Here is a 23,081-nt window from a genome sequence, read left to right on the forward strand (position 1 = left end):
ACACTAATGAGCAAGGTAACGACACATTTTTTCGTGCGTGCAGCCTGTTAAATCGAATTATAAGACGTTTTCACGTCAATATCACGATAAAAAGAATGCAGAAAATAATGCAGTTCGAACAGTCGACTTGCGTTTGAAGTTAGAAAAAAAACGAATACAAACAATTAATTTCGCTTTCATTTGTCTTCTTTGTTTATTTGCTTTCATTACTATAACTTATGACGTTCCCCGGTTGTTAAAATCGCAAAATATTAAGTGCCATTTTCAGAAGTCGCCACCGTTAGTATCTGTACACTGTGAACAACACTGAATACGAGTTGTGCTGCAACCCTGCTCATGCATATTATAAAAAAATCAGTGAAATTCATTATCAGAATTTTGACTGATTTGTTTGCTGGAGTAGCCAATAACGCAAAAGTCGTCGAAAATCATGGTAAGTAAGCAGGGCAACGCCCCTCCAAGTTAAATAATTATGTATGCAATAATTTCTTTGGCAGATACGATTTATTTTGATACAAAATCGCGCTGGCAAGACCCGTTTAGCAAAGTGGTATATGAACTTCGATGATGACGAGAAACAAAAACTGATCGAAGAAGTACATGCAGTGGTGACAGTGCGTGATGCAAAGCACACAAATTTTGTCGAGGTGAGTGGAAAATGTACACATTTTTTATTTTAATTTGGGCATGTAGCATTCTTAATTCTTACCAGATTGACCTGGAATAAGATCTGGGCAACACAACTTTTAAGGAATGTTTCATGCACCTTTAAACATAAAATAATTTTCTTATCTTGAACAAAGTTTGTATTTTTATATTGACAGTTTCGAAACTTCAAGATTGTGTACCGTCGTTATGCCGGCCTCTATTTCTGCATCTGCGTTGATGTTAACGACAATAATTTGTGCTACCTTGAAGCGATACACAATTTTGTGGAAGTACTCAATGAGTATTTCCATAATGTCTGTGAACTGGATCTAGTGTTCAACTTTTATAAAGTTTACACAGTAGTAGATGAAATGTTCTTAGCTGGAGAGATACGAGAAACGTCGCAGACAAAGGTGCTTAAACAGTTATTGACCCTCAATTCGCTGGAATAAGAAGCTGCTGCCATCTACGCATTCCATTTATGTATGTTAATTCCAAAATTTAGTTACGCTACAAGCGTAATGTTAACCTAACAGATGGCGGAGTTTTTGATAGTCGAACCTCTGTTCTCGAATTTTTAATTTCTGTTCCCTACTATTATGTTAGTATATGTATATTTCTCAAGCTACTTGTTGGCCCATTTAGGTCATGGTACAAGTATTGGTTAAATAAAGTTATTATAGACATAATATAAATGAATGTGCATTACGTATATGCTCGCACTCAAAATCACAATGATATTTAAATAAACAAATATGTGTAGATATAAATTATGTATATACTTTGCAATTATTATTTTTTTTTTGTTAATAACGTCCGTTGTATCCACCCTAACGGAGCGCGATTTAGATTCTTGTGCTGGTACGAGAAGGGAACTTAAATAACTAACGATCTATTGTGGGCAAAATCTCATCTATCAGTACTTTCGTTTTGTTCTCTCCCTTTGTTGTTACATAGGACAGACCTGCCTTTGCGTGGCTCCACTAAGTTCTGCAATCAAGTGGGTTTCTGATCCAATTGGAAACTGTTTTGAAATATGAACCAAATGACAATAATTGGTGAAGAATGTTTTTTATATTGATCCATGCTAAGATAAATCTACACAAGGCGAATTTGCTATAGCAGCTGATCAAGGATGAAAGATTTTTTTTTAATTTTTGTTCACTATGGCAGCTGATTGTTATTTGTTAAGGCGAAGCATGGTAAGGATAACAACATCGTTTACCAAGAATCATAGAATACAAGATTGCGCCGTTCGAATTCGCTGCCACGTCATGCCCCGGGAATATACAAGCAAAAGGAAGGGAACTTAGTTGCTTGTGAAGAAGAAGAGTAAGTTAAAGCAATAGAAACTGCCAATTATATACATACACACACAATTTATCACACGGTACTTTATTTTCGTTTTTGATTTGTTTAATTTAAATTTTCTAATTACAATATAAACAATTCAGTCACTGAATATTTGCAAACAAGTAATTTCCCTTCATTTTGTTTGTTTTGTTTGTTTGTTGCATATTATTATGGTACATGACGTAGCTGGTGCTCGAAATCACGAAAAATAAAGTAACGGTTTTCGGAGGGGCCACCTGCTATATTCTATTCGCCTTGAATATTTAAATATATTTTAACTTTGGAATTTGGTGGTTTGAATGTTACAATTTCAATGAGAATATAAGTCGCGGTGTACAAAATACAAAAAATGGCGAATTTCGAAAACCGTTGCCAGCCCAGGCTGTGACGTCATTAAAATCGGCTAAAAAATTAACAAGTGAAAAGGAGAGGAAAGCTAGTGGATAGCCAAGAATGATAGAAAACATCATGCTGGAAAACATGTAGAAACCCTGCATTTGGGTGCTTTATTATCAATTTTGTTATTTTGATTAATATAAAATTCAGAATATTGAGGTATGATTCACAACAAATGTAGCGATCTGCGAATGGTGCGCACTCTGTATTCTCCACATCTTGATTAGAGTCCTTCTATTGTTAAGATGATGATACTTAAAATATTTCTAAAACCATGGCAGCCATAAAGCAATCATTTATCGATAAGCAATTCGATTATATGACTCGTTCAACTGATGTGTCAGAAAATTGTGCTACTTTGTGTGTGTGCGACTAAGACAACAGAATGTAATTGATTGTGTGAAAGCGAGATGTAGTAGTAAATTTTCTTCATCGTCATTTGTTCGTCGCCATTGTTCTTTCGTCGTCGTTGCCGTCGTTGAAAATTATCCAGCGAAAAATAAAAAGTTACAGCATTCATTTGCAATATATCTAGTAGAAAAGAATTTATTTAAAGTCAAAAAATAAGTTTCAAGATAAGGCCAATAAAAGATATTCACAGCCGTGTGAATCGAAGGAAATATAAATATAACACTTCGCTGGGGTGAAATACAGCAGTGGAAAGTGTGGCTCAGCTGAAGAAAGAAAAAATCATTTGATTAGCGCAGTAGCAGACTAAAAACAACAGCTCAAATTCGTCTACGAGCAGAAAATTTAACAAGAGTTTTAGTTTTCCCAGAAAGCAGTCTAACGTAGCGAAAGTCATAGCAAAAAATGGCTATGAATCCAGAATAGTAAGTGCAGATATTTAATTCTATAATAATTTTGCATAATAATATTATATATACGTTTTAAATATTTTTGCGACGTCATTTTTCATTTTATTTGATATGATGATGACGCTCGATTTCGTCTATCCACGCCGTCACATTCACCGTCAACGTCGTACCACATACTATGAGCATCGAATAACTCTTCGTGGCAGTCAGCGCTCATATGTGGGGAGTGTTTACATTTTGTGCAGGAATTTAAAACGGAAATAGCATTTAAAGTCGATATCAAATCATAGCTGGAACTGCAGTTGTACAATGTTTAAATGGTTTGGTAATAATTGTTATTAACAATATTGCCTAATTGCAAATAGTGAAGTTTTATGCTGTGGAATTATGGGGCGGATGAGTCACTAGTTAAAAAGAGATCTACTATACACGGTTCTCTCTGAGCTATTCACTCAATCATAGACTCTGCCCTCGCCTTGATTGGGAGCATTAACAACTGATTACAACCTGCCACCTCGCTTCGCTTTATTCTCTGTTTTGTGTATTGAACTTTTCGTTTTGATCTCTATAACTCCATACCTACCCTGTCGAATTGTTGTGTTATGCATTAGAGGAGGAACAATTTAAACTAAACACATACATACATACATATATGATGAGTGAAAAGGCATTTTGTATGCATTTACATCAACTGCATTTTGATAGCGAAAACTTTCTGGGCAAAGTATTCCCAAGGTTTAACAGTTGAAAAGAATTTCCAAACGTTATTAACACTTTCGAGAGGTTGCTACAATTATTTCTAAGTCATGGCACTGAATATAGTATAAATACAGTCAATTCGTATTAATATTAACATTAAACATATGAATTTATTGCAAAAGCTCTAAAACATGAACATATAATATTTTTGGAAAATTTTCAAGCGGTTGGTAACTTGGGAAATGTTCTAGTTATTTGCTTTTAAAATGCCTCTGCACACACAAAACAGCGCAAGTTTTTGACTTTAAGAGGAAAATTAGAATATGTAGAATAAGAAAAAATAATAAATGCTTTCTCTACATGTGTCAGCAGTAATTTTTTTGGTCATAGTAAAAGGAGCGTCAATTAAGAAGAAGAAGAAGAAGTAAAAGGAAAAGTATGTGCCCTTCATAGTATACGAGTACAACAAGAAAAATGGAGGAGGTTGGGTTAGGTAGTTAGAAACTCTGCAACGACGACCGGTTTATTTTGGAAACGTTTCCTACAAAAGACGAATATGTCATCATTGGAAAAAAAACCGCTCCAAGTTCAAAGATGGAAGACAAAGAACTTGCTTGTGTTGTTCCAATCCGACTGCAACTCGCCAATTCAAGCTCCATGTGGGTAAATCTAGAAACCCCGCTGTTTTAATTTCTTTAACTGCCATGTTCATCTATCGACATTCTACGCCTGCTTGGATGACTATTGTTGCTATTTTCTCTAAATGTGCGAGTGTTGCCATTAATATTTCTAACTTAACAATGGAGCAATGAACTTTGTTGGTTGAAAACGTTGTATTGTTTTTCAAAATATTCTCCATGATGATCGATGATCACTTGATTGTTCGTTTGAACTAATTTTCGAATCTCATTGTCCAGTCGCATTTTCAGTGAGTGTTTTCAATGTTTTCTGCAACATTTTTATCTAATTTTGGATGACCTTCCCGGACCATCCCGCGACAGTCGTTGTTACGTTACCGGGACGACCAGGATTTATATCCGGCCAAGAACTGTTATTTTGGCAACATCCCCAAACATTTACGGGAAATGTTTGTGCTGTTACAACAACAACAGCCTCCACGGAATTCTTTGGAGGGCGAAGCCGCGAAATTTCATTGTACCAGTTTTATACGACGGTGTTCTAGCAGCATACATACACACATATATTCCCCATACATGCACGGGGAATGCTGCTAAAGTGACAATCCTTGGCTGGATATAAATCCGGGTCGTTCCGGTTACGTGGGAACACGTAGATGTTTCTCTTTTCCTTCGTTGATCTGTTGCTGTTAGAATCCGTCCTTTCTGAAATTTTTAAAGAGTTCGCAATATCACCTCATCTTTCCGCAGCGGGGAAAATACAACTTCAATGATAATCTTACGAAAAACTTATGTTGTTGTTGTTCTACCCTTCCCTTGGTAGCCGACCAAGAGCTCCCGCCCCAATAAACTTGCCCTGTCTAGTGCACCTAACCGAAAATACTTATGTCGAACTTATTACTTTACAAGGCGTTATTAATGATTATATACACTTTTACAAAACAACTACAACAAATAGTTAAATATGAATTTTAGAATTGCCAAATTGTTGTTGGTTATTGTATTATTTATTCAAACATAGGAGGAAACACAGAGACAGGTAAATGTGTTGGGATCCCTTTCCTTGAAGAGGACGCCTTTTTTCTTCTTCGCGATGGAAAATCTTGCAGTAACTTGCTGTTCCCGAGATTTCGAAATTTAGATTAGAAGTATGAATGAGGTTTGCACTTCGACCTCATGGTCTTTTGTGCCCTCTACTCATACAATACCCCATCCAAGCCTAGTTCCCTTATTAAGATCAGGATAGAGCTGGGTTGGATTGCGTGTATGTGTCTTTCCTCTGGCTGCAGTTAGCCAATATGTCTCAACCTTGCCCGCGCTATAGCGCTCTCCTGGGATTGGTCGCAGAAACGGCAAGAGGCCGTAAACCAAATCTCGATCATGTGCAGATGACTTCGCAGTCTGCAGTGGCCTGTGAGGATGTCGGTGAGCATTCTCAGATTATCCTTGGGGAGGGAGGGTTATGAGATTCTTTTGGTTGTACCGTCACGGTAAGGATTTCGAAATTTAAATAATCGATTTTCGTTGTTAAGGTTGGACTTGTTGCAGTATTGTTGTACTGCATGATTATTGACTTACATTTTGGCTTCGGTTTCTTGCAACAGCAACATATAAGCTGGACCGCCTCTGTTTTAATACAAGCACTTTTGAATCAAATAGGCACTTCCACACTACTTTTTCTATCATTAATCGTGGTGTGTAGCTATAATACGGCTTCTACGAACAATCCCTTTGTTGTTGTTGCATCAGCATTAAATAATCCATAAATTTTTCGCTGCTGAAATTAATGGCTATAGTTTTTTTTTTTATTGCTTTGCAGATTTACGGTTGAATCTTAAAAAAGTCGGCGAAATAGAACTAATTTTGGCTAAGTCGGAAATATTTTAAATTTCTACAACAAAAAACAACATTTTCATTTCGTCAGAAAAAAATGCCTTGAACATACCATTTGCCATATATCCTGAAAAGAAAGAAATTAAACCACCTGCACTTTTTCCCCAATTACTGCAGTTTAACTTACCAAATCTTTCTGAAAATTAAAACATCTACAAAATAGAAAATAATACTTCATAAATGAACATTTTTTGAGAAAAAAATTATTGGTTTTTAGCTATGAAGGTAATTTTTCTGTGTAGGCACATGCGAATTTTTATTATGCATTAAAATTTTTGCAACATCCGAGTAACTTTTGCGTTTGTTTTCGATATAAAAAATTGATAAATATTACCGTAAATGCTCTAATATGCAGTTGAACCAATTTTGCTGGCAATAAATGCTTAAACCCGGGCGGACATTGAAGAAACCGGGTTTTCAAAAATTTCATTTCGAATTTTCTGCTCCCATACCTTGTTGAACAATTTTCTCACTTCTGCCTTAGATTTTGGTCAGTGTTGAGTCACTTTATTTTTCATCATGCGCAATCGGAAATAATTTTCTGGTCACGCCATATGCGATATTCTGAAATCTGCAAATATTTTCTGTCCCTGTATGAAACAAAATAGAGACAGATGACACTTTTCTTAACCATAAGTATAAAGTGTTCATCATTTCATCAACAAAGAGTAAAGTACCGTATACGGAAAGAAAAGCATGCCCAGACCATTTGGCAGGATGCTTAACCGTTCTCGCCACACAGCGTTCTCCTGGAAATCGGCGATCATACGGTAAATAGTCGTTGCAGTGCAAATTAAATCTGCTTTCATCCGATCATATTACCATTTTCCATTGCTCCAAGGTCCAGTTACGGTGGGTTTTTGCCCATTCCCATCGAGCCAGTCTCACTTTTTTTAGGCAAAAGTGGTTTTTGCGCGGGTTTCCTTGTATTCAAGCTGTACTCCTGCAGCTTCTTGCGTACAGTTCTTAAACTAATGACTACATTGCGTTGTTCCTTCAGGTGTCCTAATTTTTATGAAGTTTTTTTGAAGCAATCATTTAAACAAATCCCACGATTAACACCTTCTCTTTTGGGGATATGTTTTCCTCCTAGTTCCAACTCTACCCTGATCCTTTCAAATGATTATCCTGGCTCTCTTTTTTTGAGAAAATTTATTACTGTTTCTTGCTTTCACGCAAATAGGAACTCATTCTTTTCCTAAAGTAAAAATAATCGATTTTTGATCACGAATTAGTTGCTTAGGCTTAGCGCTCAATTTTTAAGTCGTTATGTTTAACCCCCGATTTCTTACAAACTCCTAAATACGCTTGTCAATATTTTGCATTTTAATTTAAAATAAAAGCACTTGTGTAGATTTAGATAAAAATTTACATAATTTCGACTAGAATCGCTATAACTACAGTTGAATTGCGTGTGGTATTTTTTAAAGGATTTAAGAGTTGCTAAAAAGTTTTTCTCATCATTGATCAAGATTACTATTTTCTTCAAAACTGTCGCCAAAGTGATAGGCCAAATATATATTCTCTATTTCTGCACTTATGGGGCTATGTATCCCAAATAAGGAACACCACAATACTGGAATTATTTGTTCTGTTGCAGTTGATACAAATTACGCCTAAATAAACACGAATGAACGTGTTAAACATTGCCTCCATTTTAATGGCTTATCAGACCGTCATGTGCGAATTTGAATTATCGCACTACTAGCACTGGACTTACCAGACCAGTCAAATTGGCTGATATTGCAATTTAAATTCAAAATTTTTGCTGCATGAAACATTTTCTCTCCGTAATGATATCATGACTTTTGTAGTTGAAACTAAACAATCAGTTTTATGAACTTTATATTATTTTACAGGGCCGTCGAGGTAAATCCGGAATGTTGAACTTAAAAACAAAACTATTGGCTATTTACTCAAAAATAATTTTATTTGCACTTAACATTGTATAATGTGAGTACACATATCATAGTTGAAAATTATTCAATGTAAACTCCATCTCGTGCAATTACCTGCTCCAGCCGGGACCTGAAGCGCCCACATGCACGAGGTACCTCCTCTTTGTCCATTGTGGTCATCACTTCCTCGATGGTTGTCTTCAGAGCGTCCTTAGTGTTATAAGGCTTCGCGTTAACTTTTGCTTCAAATGTGCCCGTAATAATCAAGAGGATTGCAGTCTGGGCTTGAAGGTGGCCAAAAATCTGGTGACCAGTGGTAGGGTAGGTTATTCTGGAGCCAAGCCTGAGTCTTCTTTGTCTTGTGAGCAGGTGCGGAGTCCTGCTGAAACACATATTCTCTTCCAGCAGCCAAGCGGGCCATCCAGGGTTTAACAACTTGCGTTTTTTTTGTAACCAAACCACTCAATTATCTCTTTAGGGCTTTTTCCCGCGCGAAGTGAATCTAGTATTGCAACTTTTCTGTCCTGCTCTCGACTCATCGTTTCACTAGCACTTACTCCGGCACTCCAATGTCAATCAGGAAACAATACACTAAAAATATGTCCCTTTATCAGCGGTTTTAGACTTAACGCTACTGCTCCAGAGCTTTCGAAATGTTTTCCGGAATTACCTCGACGGCCCTGTATATAAAACAAATATATTTTTTGTTATTGGCATTTATACCAGTACCAGTCAAAATGACTGGCGCAAGTTTCTAAGTGCTGAAAATGCATTTGTGGCAGCTCCACATTTAATAGGACTGCAACATTTTTTCGGTGCAAAATATATGAATGCGGGAACCATGAATCTGATGCAGGATGTGTGGCGGCCCTTTGATTCAATTAATTTTTTTGTAGTTATCACCAGGCTTTGAAAATGGCAAAAGGAATGAAACGAATCTTCTGCGTATTTGGAAACTCGAATTTGCTTGCCTATGGAATGTATGGAATGTATTATTGTTATTATTAATTTTCTATTTTTAATTGATAACACTGTGCGACAGTGATTTTATACTTTTATGGAGACCTAGTACAACTTGTAGGTATAGTAAAACTACGAAAAATGGTATAGAAGAAATTTCCAATAGGGGTGTATGGCCATAAAACCGTTTTTCAGTAGGTTGATGTGAAGAATCACTCCTAACTTCGCCAATTTCCATCCGATTTCGAATTTGTTTTTTTAGTTCGAAAGAACAAAAACAAGCCATTTTGACAGTGTGTTGACAATTTTTCTGAAATGACAACTGACGAGACTGTAGGCGGAAGTATTTGGATTTTTTTAATTTTTTCTCTATTTTTTCAACTTTGACATCATTTCTACGATATTATCCGATATTGAGGATTTTTTTTAGTACACTACTGTTATAATATAATTAGTAAATTTAATTTTGCGTCGAATGAGTTATATTTGACTGTAATTGAATTAAAATTAATAGAGTTGTGTGAGTTTTAAGATTTTATTTTTTTTTTTACTAATTTGGTATGTAGGCATCGAAGCATGAAAATGATAACAAGTGTCATTATAAACACATAATATTTATTGGAGTATTGTGCAGTGCAGCACTGTACGGTATGGTACGGTGCGGTACGGTGTAGTACACAACGGAACTGGTTCCAAACTTAAAAATGCATTGGAAACGGCCCTTTGGAGTTTAGTATGGTACGGTACATTTGTTATTCTCTTCATCAGTTTTGAATACTTCTCTGTAAGAAATTCGATCATCATCATTCATCTGAAGTCGTCATCAACTAAATTCCATTGTTTAAATCGAGAAGCGAGCGTTTCAGATTGTCTTCCCGATAGAAGTAAATCACGAGAAAGATCCTGAAAATCTGAATTTGATACAATGTGTCGTTCTGAAGACTTAGAACCAGACGGAAAGTACTCTTCATCATCAGGTTTATTGTTATCAGTTTGATCATCATCAGCAATGAGTTGAACTTCCTTCAGTTCCTGCAGTTGAGTCAATCATATCGTCCAAGACTACGGGGTTCTTAACAGTTGCAACATCAGCATACTTTATGTGCTTTCGAGTTTTATAATGATGACCGTTTACATCCGTTTTATAAAAATAACAATCATCTGGTTTATGATAAGGCTGATGATGCCACATCATCGGAGAATATTGAGAAATTCGACTTTTCTGGCAACGTTTTGATTTATATCTCTTGAATTTCAATGAAACAAACAATAAAACTTTGACGTTTTAATAAGGTTAAATTATAATAACAAACTTCTTTTGTTAATCAATGTACAGTGTGAACTTTGGTACACTTGGGAGCTTTCCCATATTTCTATTGAAAAAAAGTGCTATAATATGTCAGATATTTTCGTAAGTCCTAACCAGTTCTGTTGTATGCAGTACAGTGTACTCTTATGTATACATATATACTCCAATAAATATTACGTATCTATAAAAACGCATCAAAACACGTCCTTATTCCCATTTAGCGTAAGTTATATTATAATTTCAATTCAAAATACAGTCTGTGTCAGAAGAAAAGAGCCGTTTTTTTTCTTGTAACTACAAGATATATTTCGTTCTATTTTTTGCTGCGTAAGAGTCCCACTGAAGGGCTACGACGCCAGTGCTAACTCAGATTAGTGTCGTTCGTAACTTTCCCGTAAACGCAACCAAATAAAAATGAGTGAGAAGTACGCGAAGCGTTTTGAGGCGGTATTTTTATGCACGCATTCAAAAGGGCCGAAATTATCTTACGCCGCGGCTGCAAAAGTGATTAAAAAACCAAAAAAGTTTGTTGTTATGTGGAATCAGCGGTATAAGGTGTACAAAAATCTTGATGACTTGAAGCGAGTGACGACAAAAAAGCAGGATAAATTGATCGACCAACTTTTTAAGCGTGTTTCTCATTTGTGACTACCCCAAGCACGATCAGTTCATGCTAAAAAGGGAATAGATGTGAGTATTATCAACACCATCGAACGTCAACTGAAGGAGGCGAACATATTCTACCGTCCCACATCATCAAAACCACTGCTCTCAGAAAAACACATTGAGAAACAACAAAACAAGAAAATGGCGTCACAGTATTGGACTGGCCTTCCCACTCCCCAGATGCCAATCCCATTGAAAATGTGTGGGGAACTATGAAAGCACATCTTGCCGGAAGGCTAGTCCATGATTTAAAGCAACTCGTGCGTCAAGTTCGCAAAATCTAGTCCTATTTGTCGACGAGCTACGCAGAAAAGCTGGTTCAAACCATGAAGAAGATACCAGGCTATACTCGACAACGATGAAGCCTACACGGCTTATTGAGTAATTGCGACTCGTAGTTTTGTACATACTTTCATGTAAAATTTTTTTAAATATATAGGGTTATTTAATAAGCGGTTATTTTGATATTCAAAGAAAAATGCTATTTTTTAATACAGGGTGGGCCATATAGCGTTTGCTGTGAGTCTTCTTCTTCCGCGGTTACAGTAAATGGCGAGCGTTACCGCGACATGCTCAACGAGTTTTTGTTTCCAAAAATTTAAGAGGATGACATGGACGACATTTGGTCTCAAGAGGACGGTGCAACTTGTCACACTGCCAAAGTTACACTCGAACTTTTGGCTACCGGTTTTGAAAACCGAATAATCAGCCGAAATTCCGATATCAATTGGCCGCCTCGGAGCTGTGATTTAAGCCCGTTCGACTATTTTTTGTGGGGAGCCGTTAAGGACAAATGCTATGCGAACCATCCAGAGACGATTGATGCTTTAAAACACGAAATCGAAGTTGCCATTCATGAAATTGGAGCCCAAACAATCGAAAATGTGCTTACAAATTGGGTTGATCGAATGGCCTACTGTAAAGCCAGTCGTGGCAGTCATTTGAACGATATTATTTTTCATTCATAAATGACAATGTTCAATCTTCAAAATAAAAAAAAAGTTTGAAAAAATATTGATTCGTTTTTTTTATATCCGATTCAAAAAGCAAATTTTACATGGCCCACCCTGTATAAATGATCGGATGTTTATTTCATTATAAAGAGGAAGGTATGCCGTTAATAGTGGAAAATAACATCAGGCAAATGACCACCACGACCACGCTTACAGGACAATATCCTTTTCATGAAATTGCAAAATGGTTGCCCTATGTACTCGATAGCCTCACGAATTCCATCTTGAGGTCTTGAATCGACCCTGGGCTGTTGGCGAAGAGCTTCTCTTTCACGTGGCCCCAAGGAAAAAAGTCACAAGGTGTTAAATCATAAGATCTCGGTGGCCAATTGTGATCACCTCTTCGAGAGGTAACACGGTCGGGAAATTTTTTCCTGTAAAAGATCAATGGTTTCGTTGCTTGTGTGGCACGTAGCGCCGTCTTGTTGAAAATAAACGTTGTCCAGATCAATAACTGATGACCAGACCGAAATTCTTGCTGAGCTCTAGTGTTCTTTTCATCTTGTCATAGACAGTCTGGCACGGAGAGTTCAGGATTGAACCAAGAACTCTTACATGCCCTGAAAGATTGCCTTCTTTAAGATGAAATAGATTAAGAAGCCTTAGAGCTACACTAGTTGCCGACCGTTTGGCTACAAGTTGGAGTGGAAATTGTCCAGTGACCATTCGTAAAACCAGGCTATTCTGTATACCTTGCTAAGTGTCATCTGAGTTGTAATTTGGCCTACTTTTGGTCATCATACCAAAGAGACGTACTATTATTGGCTTATAAGACCATGCCATTAGAGGCCGCAGACGCCATGTTTTATCGTTAAGTCTTGGGCACGTGTATGTTGCTCTCAAAGCTTTATTTGTGATGTATGATAAATGATTTTTCCAGGCCAAGGTTTTATCCAGGATTACTTCCAGATATTTCATATCGTCGGGTAAGTTCACCCGCTAGTTTTAAGGTACCTAAACCTAGCTTCTTTCTTCGGGTGAAGGGTACCACACATGTTTTGTTCGGATTTATCAAAAGTTCTATGTACATATTATATAATTGGTGCTTACTCCCTTTATTGGGTGCTTGGCCGAACTCCTGCTCCTATTTGTGGTGTGCGTCTTGAAGTTATTCCAAAAAGACCCTTTACTCGCACTAAATGTATTCTTACGTTGAAAAGAGCCAAATATTTGTAAAACTTAAACTGCTCTTACAATAGCGACTACCTGGGTATCGTTAATTAGCAGATCTATACCTGTATGGGTACAGGTGTTTAATATTTTGTTTATTGAATTAGCGACGTGTGATCGCAGATTGTTCGTGGCATTTCACGCAAGGGTCTGATCACATTTTCAAAACAAGCAAATAGTACAAAGCAATAGTAGAAGCGACAAAGCTCTGATCTTATTCTATAACTTTTCAAGTGAAAAATATTTACTATATTTATTTTATAAGTAACCTATTTTATGCTAATCCAATTTTATTGTTCACAGCGACTACTTGTTCAAACTTCTACTGATCGGTGACTCGGGCGTAGGAAAATCTTGTCTTTTGTTGCGATTTGCCGACGACACATATACAGAGAGTTACATCAGCACAATTGGAGTTGATTTTGTAAGTACATTTTGCATGAGAAATATATACAATAAAATCCTGCGAGTGCTAATGCGAATTTTATTAATTTACAGAAAATCAGAACCATTGAATTAGACGGCAAAACTATAAAGTTGCAAATTGTATGTAGCCAAACTGTAGTGTCGTATTGTTTAAACGTGAAAAAAAAAATAATATGTAAACATTTCTTTTATACTTTGAACAGTGGGATACTGCTGGACAGGAGCGTTTCCGTACAATCACTTCGTCATACTATCGTGGCGCTCACGGTATTATTGTTGTGTACGATTGCACAGACCAGGAGTCTTTTAACAATGTAAAGCAATGGCTAGAGGAAATCGAGCGATATGCTTGCGAAAATGTGAACAAGTTGTTGGTGGGCAACAAATGTGATTTGACCACAAAGAAAGTCGTCGATACAACAACAGCTGCGGTAATTTGTTCGCATTTAGGCCACTCTATACTATATAATTAATTTTTCATTTCAATTTGTATTCCCTCTTTAGGAATATGCAAATCAATTAGGCATTCCATTTCTCGAAACATCAGCAAAAAACGCAACGAACGTTGAGCAGGCTTTTCTGACGATGGCTGCTGAGATAAAGAATCGTGTTGGGCCGCCTTCAAGTGCCACTGAGAATGCCAGTAAAGTTAAAATTGATCAAGGACGTCCAGTGGAAAACACCAAGTCCGGTTGCTGCTGAATAACTCCGAATGTGAAAACATATACACACATTATTTTATTATACTAAAATAAAAAAAAAAATTGAAAATAAAAAAGATATCACAACAAAGATGGTGATGATAAAGAAACAAATGATTATGCTGCTGAGCTAATACATTTGTAATGCGATGGTAACGATAATGACACAGATGAAAATGGGAACACAATTTACGATGATAACAACAAAGAAGCATAAGAAATAAAAAAAGATCACATTTTTTTAAGTACATAGCAACATGAAGTAATGTTATGACGGCGAACCTATAAAACAAACCACAACAAACAGCGCGAAAAACTTTAAGTAAGATACTTATAACTAATGTTTAAATGAAACCTAAATGTAAACAAAAGCGTAAATACGGAGGGAATGAAAATGCAAAGAGATGTGGGGGCGAAAGTGTGAGCGTATCATATTAATGAAGTTATGATGTAGTGTCTTTTCGGGCGTCTGAAATTTCCCCTACCATTTTATAATTATTAAAAATCCATAGTATATAAAATTTTGTGTTTATAAGCCAATTCGATAGTCCAGCTGACCACTATTGGTTGTCTGGGCAACTGAATTGCTGCAAATATTAGTTTATTAACTTAATAAATAAAAAGTACATACGACATACGCAATTTAATTGAAAATAGTTAAATTAATGTTGTTTTTTTTTATGCTCCAGCGAAGTTGCGCAAGTAGTACAAGAAGTGGGTGCATACACAGTTTAAGGGGGGACCCTCATTTAGACGGTCGAAAAATGCATCATTTTTGGGAATTTTTTTCTCAGGTAAAATAACTTCAAACGTTTTGTAATTCATAAAGTACTTTAATAAATGTCTTGACTGTCTACAAAAATTTTCGGAGAAGAAAAAAAACATTTTAAGTATGGAAATATACACCTCGTCCATGGCACCTCATTCTATCTGTGTACATTCTAGCGCTCTGAATTTTTTTCTGAAATAAAAAAAAACAATTTTTTTTTAAAACTTTAGGATAATACCTTCGATGTGACATTTTGATTTAAAAAAAAATGTCGAAATTGATATTTTTTACCCAGTTTTATGTTAAAAGTGATTTTTCATGCATAAAAATTGTCTTTAAAATTACAAAAAAATATGAAAATCTTTTTTTTTAAAAAAACACTTAATGTCACATTGAAAACAATTTAATTATCTTTAAAATGAGCTATTGTAAAGCCTGATTGGTTCAATACAGCGTTCTCAATTGTGTACACAAAATCGAAAAATGATGTTTCGAGAAAAACGCGTTTAAAGTTTTGGATACAGGCGATCAGGCCACCCGTCGCGTCCTGTTAAAAATTTTGTCACTCCTTCAAAAATACAGATATCGACTTGAAATTTTGAAAGTATATTCTTAAATAGTTGTAGAATAGATTAAAATTATTTCCAAAAAATCGATTTTTTTGACCCGATAAATGAGGGTCCCCCCTTAAGAAATTGAAAAAGAAACCTAGAAGAAATTTAAAAAAGAAAGCCTGGAACTCTATAATTAGCGTAAAACGGCCAGGAATAAGCTTTACGGCGTACTCCACTTTAATTATTTCGTTAAGGGGGGGTGGGTAAGGGATAAACGCTAAAAAAACACTTTTTTCATGATTTTATTGTAGCGAAACGGTTCAAGTCAGTTTATTAAAAGTTGTTGCATATTATAAAGTAACATTTCAAGAATATTTGATAAAATTTTCATGTAAAAATATTGCAAAATGAGCGAATGAGAGCACATTTACGTAGACGTCTTTTCAAAAATACATTTTGCAGTAGTCAGCATATCTCAGCGTAGAATCATCTGAAATCAAAAAAATCGAATAATTTAGTTAAAGTATGAGTTAAACTTCCCCCCAACGTTTATTTTGACGATTTATTTTCATTTTCAGCCATTTGGTAGTCGTTTGAAGTAAAAAGTGATTTTTGACGAAAAAATGCCGCCATTTTGTAGGTGTAAAACCACCTTAATATAAAAAAAAATGGCGAAAAAAAAAACGTTGGGGGGAGGTTTTTTATATGTTAAATATGTGTGCAAAATTTCAAAAGTATCGGTTGAGTAGTTTTCAAATGCCAATGACTACGCACTTTAAAAAAAAAAGGTTCGAGAAAACCACGTTTAAGGGGGTCTTCTGGTCTCGAGGCCCTGAAATGAAGGGTTTTTTTGGGGATTGATTGTGACAAATCCTGTGAATATTTAAAAAATTTTTTTTTTTTATTTTAAAGGTACATGTCTTGGCTTTTAAAAAATGGTTTTGACTTTGAAAAAAATTAACACCCGCGACCTTGAAATGGCGCTGAAGACGTCCACCTCCAAACGAAACAGGTCTCCATTTTGGTCACGGTTTTTCCACCTGGGTAATCAGAAAGCAAAAATTAGATATGCGTTGTCTTCAGAGTTGCCCTGGTTAAGTTTTCCCGTGACAGATTTTTTTTTTTAAATTTTTTTCAAAAGTTATGCAACAATTTGCAAAAAAATTTTTTTTTGCTCATTTTTTGAACTTTAAAAGGTTATAAAAATGGAATGAAAAAAAAATTCAAAAATCGTACACGGGGAAACTTAGCGGTAAGTTTTCCGAACCTTTTAAGACCAAAACCATTGAAATCGGAGTATAACTACTATGAAAAGTGTGATCAAAATGCTTAAAAAACACGATTTTCGGGGAAACGCGTTTAAAGATAAAGTTTATGATAAAACGGCCGGAGGAGGGTACACTTCGGTGCCCAGAAAAATGTGAAAAAATGCGATTTTCAAAAAATTCTTTCTGTGGCGTATTCTCGCATACACATACAACAAAATTATGCAAAAAAAAAAATCGATTTTTTTTTCGCTGGAGACCAGAAGACCCCCTTAAAGTTTGTAACGGACTACGCGCGCAACTGCTGCGTCTCGGCAGATGTTTGAGGCGGCTCGGCTTTATGCTCTATAACTTAAAAAGTTTTGCTCGGATTGACTTAAAATTTTAACACGGTATTTTTGAAATGTTTTACTACAATAACATGCAAAAAAAAAAAAAAATCGATTTTTATCCCTTACCCCCCCCTTAAAGCACTAATTTGTAAAGCAAAGTTTTCGGTGCTGACGATTCCCAGCTAAATTTTATGTACCATAACTCGTAGTCGAACCTTGATACAAGAGTATTATACCCTCTTGGCTTGAAGTTCTTCATTAATAGTAGTTCAGTAATAATAGGAAGATTAATTGTAATAATGGGCGATTTATTATATTGATTTATGACCTTAATTTCTATGATTATATTTTACAAACATTTGTTTAGGAAGCCATTACATAATAATAACATTCATATAACATTTTATCCTTGGACCGCAGGCAGCTCCTTTTTACGAAAAATATTATTGACTTTGAGGTTTATCAGTCTTACTAAAAATGCATTTCATTTCGCATTGTACAAACATACATATACATACATATACATAAATAAGTGTGGTAAACTTTAATTTTTCTCAAGCATTACAAATTCATCACTTTCCAATGGGCACGCACTTGTCACCGTACTTCGGGTTATATCGATAATTGCCGAACCTACGACCGATCGTTGAACCATAAGTGGTCGAACGGCATTTGCCGACACGCTACTGCTCCGCTCCGTGCCTGACGATGTGGAAATGGACGAGCTTACCACAAATGTTGATTCACGCTTGAATTTGAGACGCCGTTGGTCAAACATTGCTGATTGCTTGGCTCTCATTTGACGCTGGCTATTTGCAGTCGTGGTTGTGGTTGCGGCTCCTCTATTACGGCGCCCGATAGTACGTTCTGTGTTTCGGCCGCTGCAGGAGATAATTAAACGCCAGAATCCAGTGCGAAACTTCGATGACATCAGATTGTAGAGTATTGGATTGAGGGCAGAATTCAGATAGAACATTATGCGACAGAAGTATAGGACACCATAATAACCATCAATGCCCAGATCGGCGATATCCTCCGTAGGCGCAGCGATAACCCACAATGTGAAAGCACGGAAGGGCAAAAGACAAAGAAAGAAACTGGCAACTACGGCGACTAACATGAAAATCACTTGTTTGCGATGTTTGCGCATGCCGGTGCTTAGTTGTTGAGCGCCTGCGCTATTTTGCTGTGGCATTTGGAATGGTAGCTTATTCAGCGACTGCTGCCGCAGTATAACAGAGCTTAAGCAGGTGGTCGATGGTACGTGAGCGGCGGTGGTGGGTCGATGAAAGTCGATGTTGCGACGCAGAAGTTTGTATGCAATTGCGGTGTAGAGCAAAACCAGCACAATGAAGGGCAAAACAAAGAATATTGTAATGCTAGTAATAAAGTAGAAGGCTGACCAAAAAGTGTCCGCTGATGTGAAGCACACAGCCACCTCAGTGTCATCGTAGTAACGTTCCGTGCGAAAGGTGGCGATTAGAACGATGGGACTACCGAAAGGCGGAAAGTAAAGGTAAAGTAAATGAGGAGATTAGTGGATAGAAGAGAAAAGTGATATTATTTACAGAGATATGTGTGTAGGTATATTAAAATGTAGGTACATATGTATGTGCATCGATATGTTAAACAATTGAAATTATTATACAAGGCTATTCATGCAGCGCACATGCAGTTCAGCAGAGTTCTATAATATTTTAAGCGCCTCATGCTGTCGCATCCCCAAAATCAGCTTAATTATAAATACTTCGTAACTAAACATTAAACATCTCACACAACCATTTACAATTTTTTCTATTAAATGACACATGAATATGGGTGGTAAATGCGTTGGGTGCGTTGGGTCCCGGTGGTTTCTAAATAAAAATGTTATCCCATATTTTGCGGTACAGTCCACTTACCTTGAGCTTTTTTTTCCTTGTTCAGTCCACTCGGGAGCATAGGGCCCCGACAAAACTCAGTTTTGCGTTGGTTTCGTTAATCTACAGGGTTGGCCATATTAAACTGACCCATGTGATTATTAAAAAAATATGGAAAAAGAAACATTTTTTTGTGTTTCATTGTGAAAAACATTTAATTTAGTTCAAGGAGATTCGTTTACATCACTTTTTGAATATGATATCGCGCAAGTGGTCGCCCTTAGCTCGTATAGCGTAATGTGCCCGTTTTTCGGCGTTTTCCATAGTTTTGGCCAGCGTCTCGGCCGATATGGCGGCTATTTCCCGTCGGATATTGGCCTTAAGTGCGCCTAGTGTCTTTGGCTTGTTGACGTAAACCTTAGATTTCAAATTACAGTAAAAAGTTATAGGGTTACTCAATGGGTCAGTTTAATATGGCCAACCCTGTATTTAGCTTGCTGGCAGGGTAGGTGATTAGCCTGCCGCTACCAGTCCTAAATAGTGAGAATGCCCACCTGTCAACGCCTTCTAACTGTTAAGAGCGCCATCTGTGTTTCACATTTTTCTGTCAGAAGGATCACACAGATGGTTGAGGACTTCGCTAAATTTTGGTGTGTCGGCGTTATTACCGCGATTACCCGCTTCCTCTTGCTAGCGCCACTGATGCAATGTGTAACTGTGCCGTTTTCGTTGTTTTTTGTTTGTTTTATCAGCCACAATGCAAATGATGTGCTGACTTTTGTGCAGAAGTATGGATTGTACCTTATCCTTTGGGGTTGCGGAATCAAATTTTTGTTCAAATCAAATTTTGTTTTATTTTTTTTTGTTTTTAGAAACTAGGAAAGTAGGTAAGTTTGGAAAAGTGCGAGGACCGTGCTTTACGTGGTATTCGAGTCCACAACCTCTGGGATGGCATTCGACAGTACGAAAGGGAGTTGTCTACCAGGTGTATAAGCTTAAATCCGCTGATTGCTCGTAGACGGCGTTAGTGAGCATATCAAGTTACCATAGAAATGCCATATTTTTTTTTGCATGGGTTAGACACCTGTTTACATCAATCACTGCACATCATCAGTGATTTCATACAGCAACACACTTTTTTCCTTGCGTAATCATGTCTAATTTTGTGCCAAAAAAAGAGCTTATGCGGGAAGCTCTACTTTTTTGCTTTAATTTGAAGAAATCGGCTGCCGAATCGCATCGAATGCTTGTGGAGGCCTATGGTGACAGTGCATTATCGGAAACAACTTGCAGAGACTGGTTTCGTCGGTTCAAAGACGGCCATTTTGACTTGAGTGACAAGAAGCGTGAAAATCGGCCCAGAAAAGTTGAGGACCATGAATTGCAGGCTCTTTTGGATGAGGACGATACCCAATCGCAAAAAATGCTTGCCGAGCAGTTAGGTGTCACTCAACCAGCCATTTCCATGCGTTTACGTGCCATGGGAAAGGTCCAAAAAGTCGGAAAATGGGTACCCCATGAATTGAACGATAGACAGATGGAGCGACGCCAAAACACATGCGAAATCTTGCTGGCTAGGCATAAAAGAAAGTCGTTCCTGCATCTTGTGGTGACTAGCGATGAAAAGTGGATATACTTTGAGAATCCTAAACGAAAAAAATCATGGGTCGATCCCGGCCAACCATCAACTTCTTCATCAAGACCTAATCGCTTTGGACGCAAGACGATGCTGTTTGGTGGGATCAGCAGGGTGTCGTTTACTATGAGTTGTTGAAACCTGGTGAAACTGTTAATTCTCATCGCTACCACCAACAACTCATCAAATTGCGCCGTGCTTTGCGTGAAAAAAGGCCTCGTTATGAACAAAGACATGAGAAGCTGATTTTCCTCCACGACAACGCCCCATTGCACACGTCAAGAATGGTCCAAAACTACTTGGAGACAATCAATTGGGAGGTGCTACCTCATCCCGCTTATTCACCAGACTTGGCCCCTTCGGACTATCATCTGTTTTCATCGATGGGTCACGCGCTCGCCGAACAGCACTTCGATTCGTACGAAGACGTCCGGAAATGGCTTGACGAGTGGTTCGCCTCGAAAGATGAAGAATTCTTTTGTGGTTATACACAAAATGTGGTATACACAAATTGCCCGAGAGATGGGAAAAATGTATAGCTAGCGAGGGCAAATACTTTGAATAAATTATTTTTTTGCTTTCTATAAAAAAAAGGGTTTTTTTTTTACTAAAAAACAGCGGATTTCAGCTTATACACCTGGTATATGCCCCGATGTCTGAATTTGGTATATCCGCAAAACTAATATGGCTATGCAAAATGTCGTTGCTCCATACCAGCAACGCCGTCAGAATAGGGAAGAACCTCTTCAAGCCGTTTGATACCGAGCGTGTTTTCAGGCAGGGTGACTCGCTGTCGTGTGACTTCTTCAACCTGGTACTGGAAAAGATCGTACGATTAGATCACTATTACTTAAATTACCTTCTCTCAAAAATTCACATTGGGAATGAGATAGGAAGTAGACTCTGGATGGTACCTGATGTAATACAATGGTAGTATTATTATTAAGTAGCAGCACATGTTTCAAATTCAGATTCAGCGAGATTCAGCGTGCAAGCATTACCTTTAACTGACCATGTGGAGTCGAGTCCAGTAAATCCAGGCTGAACTATGTCGGTAGATATAATAGCCTGATGCTAACATGGATCCCGGAACACGTGGGTATCGGGGGTAACGAGTTCTCTGACTCTTTAGCCAGGATGGGCTCTGAGGCCAACTTTTTTGGTCCGGAGCCCGTTCTGCCACTTCCTTCTGCAGCCATCAAAGTCGAGTTTAGCAAACGGGTTACTCTAACCCACAAGCAAGCTTGGCAGGCTGAGATGGACATGTCCGATCGACTGTCGCAGTTCCTTCTGTCACTAAGCAGAGGGGACTGTAGGAGGCTGGTTGGACTGATCACGGGCCACTTTCTATGGACAAAGCACATGGAAAAGGTGGGCATATCAGACAGTGCCCTCCAGTTTCTGTGCTTCTCCATCGCCTTCGCTCGAATCATGCTTGAGGTCTTTCGCACTGATGTCTGTCGGTTTTATTTACATATGTTAGTATGTAAAGGAAAAGTTTAGGAAATTAAACAAAAATTATTGTCTTCACGATTGGTTTGATTCACTAATTTATACCAAAGGGGCATAGTCAAATCCCTCGTAGGAGTTTTTCGCACTTTCTCTCCACATTTAACTACATAAATATGTAGATAATTATTTGAATTCATTTACATACTTATATAAGTATATAGAATAAAGAAAATTTACTATTTTTCCATAGTAAAAGCCGTCAAAAATGTAGCATTAAAGTTACTTTTACCCACAACGCAGATTATGTACAGATTAATTTATTTGGTTCAATCAACTCCACAATCCATTCACTACTTACAAACTCGTATTTATGTGTGTGCATGCACCCTCTATTCCAAAAAAACCGAACTTTTTTTTACTTTAATTAGAAATAACTAGTGCATATTTTGTGACAAATACTATATTTTTTTATCAATCAATACTTAAAGTCTTCTTCTCCTTAATTAGCGCGATAATTCTTTCATCAGAGTCGGGGAGTTTGTATCCATTCGGACGACATGACACAGTCAACGAAGCCGCTGGATCTTTATTCGCTGCGCTATGTCTATGTTGTGGAAAAGCTCATA

The 23,081-nt window shown here is 37.2% G+C and overlaps 3 protein-coding genes across 3 annotated transcripts in view; 2 read left to right on the forward strand and 1 right to left on the reverse strand.

Annotated features, from left to right (window-relative positions):
• The first annotated feature begins 321 nt into the window (after positions 1–321).
• On the forward strand, positions 322–1,425 carry LOC129253002 (AP-2 complex subunit sigma). The gene is made up of 3 exons (XM_054891215.1): positions 322–433; positions 498–647; positions 825–1,425. The coding sequence occupies exons 1-3, from the start codon at positions 431–433 to the stop codon at positions 1,098–1,100; spliced, it is 429 nt and encodes a 142-aa protein (XP_054747190.1). The 5' UTR covers positions 322–430; the 3' UTR covers positions 1,101–1,425.
• A 1,390-nt stretch (positions 1,426–2,815) lies between these two features.
• On the forward strand, positions 2,816–15,250 carry LOC129236413 (ras-related protein Rab-1A). Its single transcript, XM_054870787.1, has 5 exons — positions 2,816–3,230; positions 13,765–13,885; positions 13,960–14,007; positions 14,091–14,318; positions 14,392–15,250. The coding sequence occupies exons 1-5, from the start codon at positions 3,211–3,213 to the stop codon at positions 14,587–14,589; spliced, it is 615 nt and encodes a 204-aa protein (XP_054726762.1). The 5' UTR covers positions 2,816–3,210; the 3' UTR covers positions 14,590–15,250.
• A 2,680-nt stretch (positions 15,251–17,930) lies between these two features.
• Positions 17,931–23,081, reverse strand: part of LOC129237657 (uncharacterized) — a gene marked incomplete at its 5' end in the record, with an annotated part of 40,909 nt that continues 35,758 nt past the window's right edge. Inside the window, one exon of the mRNA XM_054872534.1 lies at positions 17,931–19,001. Within this exon, the coding sequence (XP_054728509.1) occupies positions 18,053–19,001 (949 nt within the window). The remainder of the gene's footprint in view (positions 19,002–23,081) is intronic.

Source organism: Anastrepha obliqua, chromosome 1 (genome assembly GCF_027943255.1).
Source record: "Anastrepha obliqua isolate idAnaObli1 chromosome 1, idAnaObli1_1.0, whole genome shotgun sequence".
NCBI lineage: Eukaryota > Metazoa > Arthropoda > Insecta > Diptera > Tephritidae > Anastrepha > Anastrepha obliqua.

Coding starts and splice junctions, on each gene's coding strand:
- LOC129253002 (XM_054891215.1), top strand. Junction 648..824: donor AGCACACAAATTTTGTCGAG/GTGAGTGGAAAA, acceptor TTATATTGACAG/TTTCGAAACTTCAAGATTGT.
- LOC129236413 (XM_054870787.1), top strand. CDS start 3,211: ATGGCTATGAATCCAGAATA. Junction 13,886..13,959: donor GCACAATTGGAGTTGATTTT/GTAAGTACATTT, acceptor ATTAATTTACAG/AAAATCAGAACCATTGAATT. Junction 14,008..14,090: donor AAACTATAAAGTTGCAAATT/GTATGTAGCCAA, acceptor TACTTTGAACAG/TGGGATACTGCTGGACAGGA.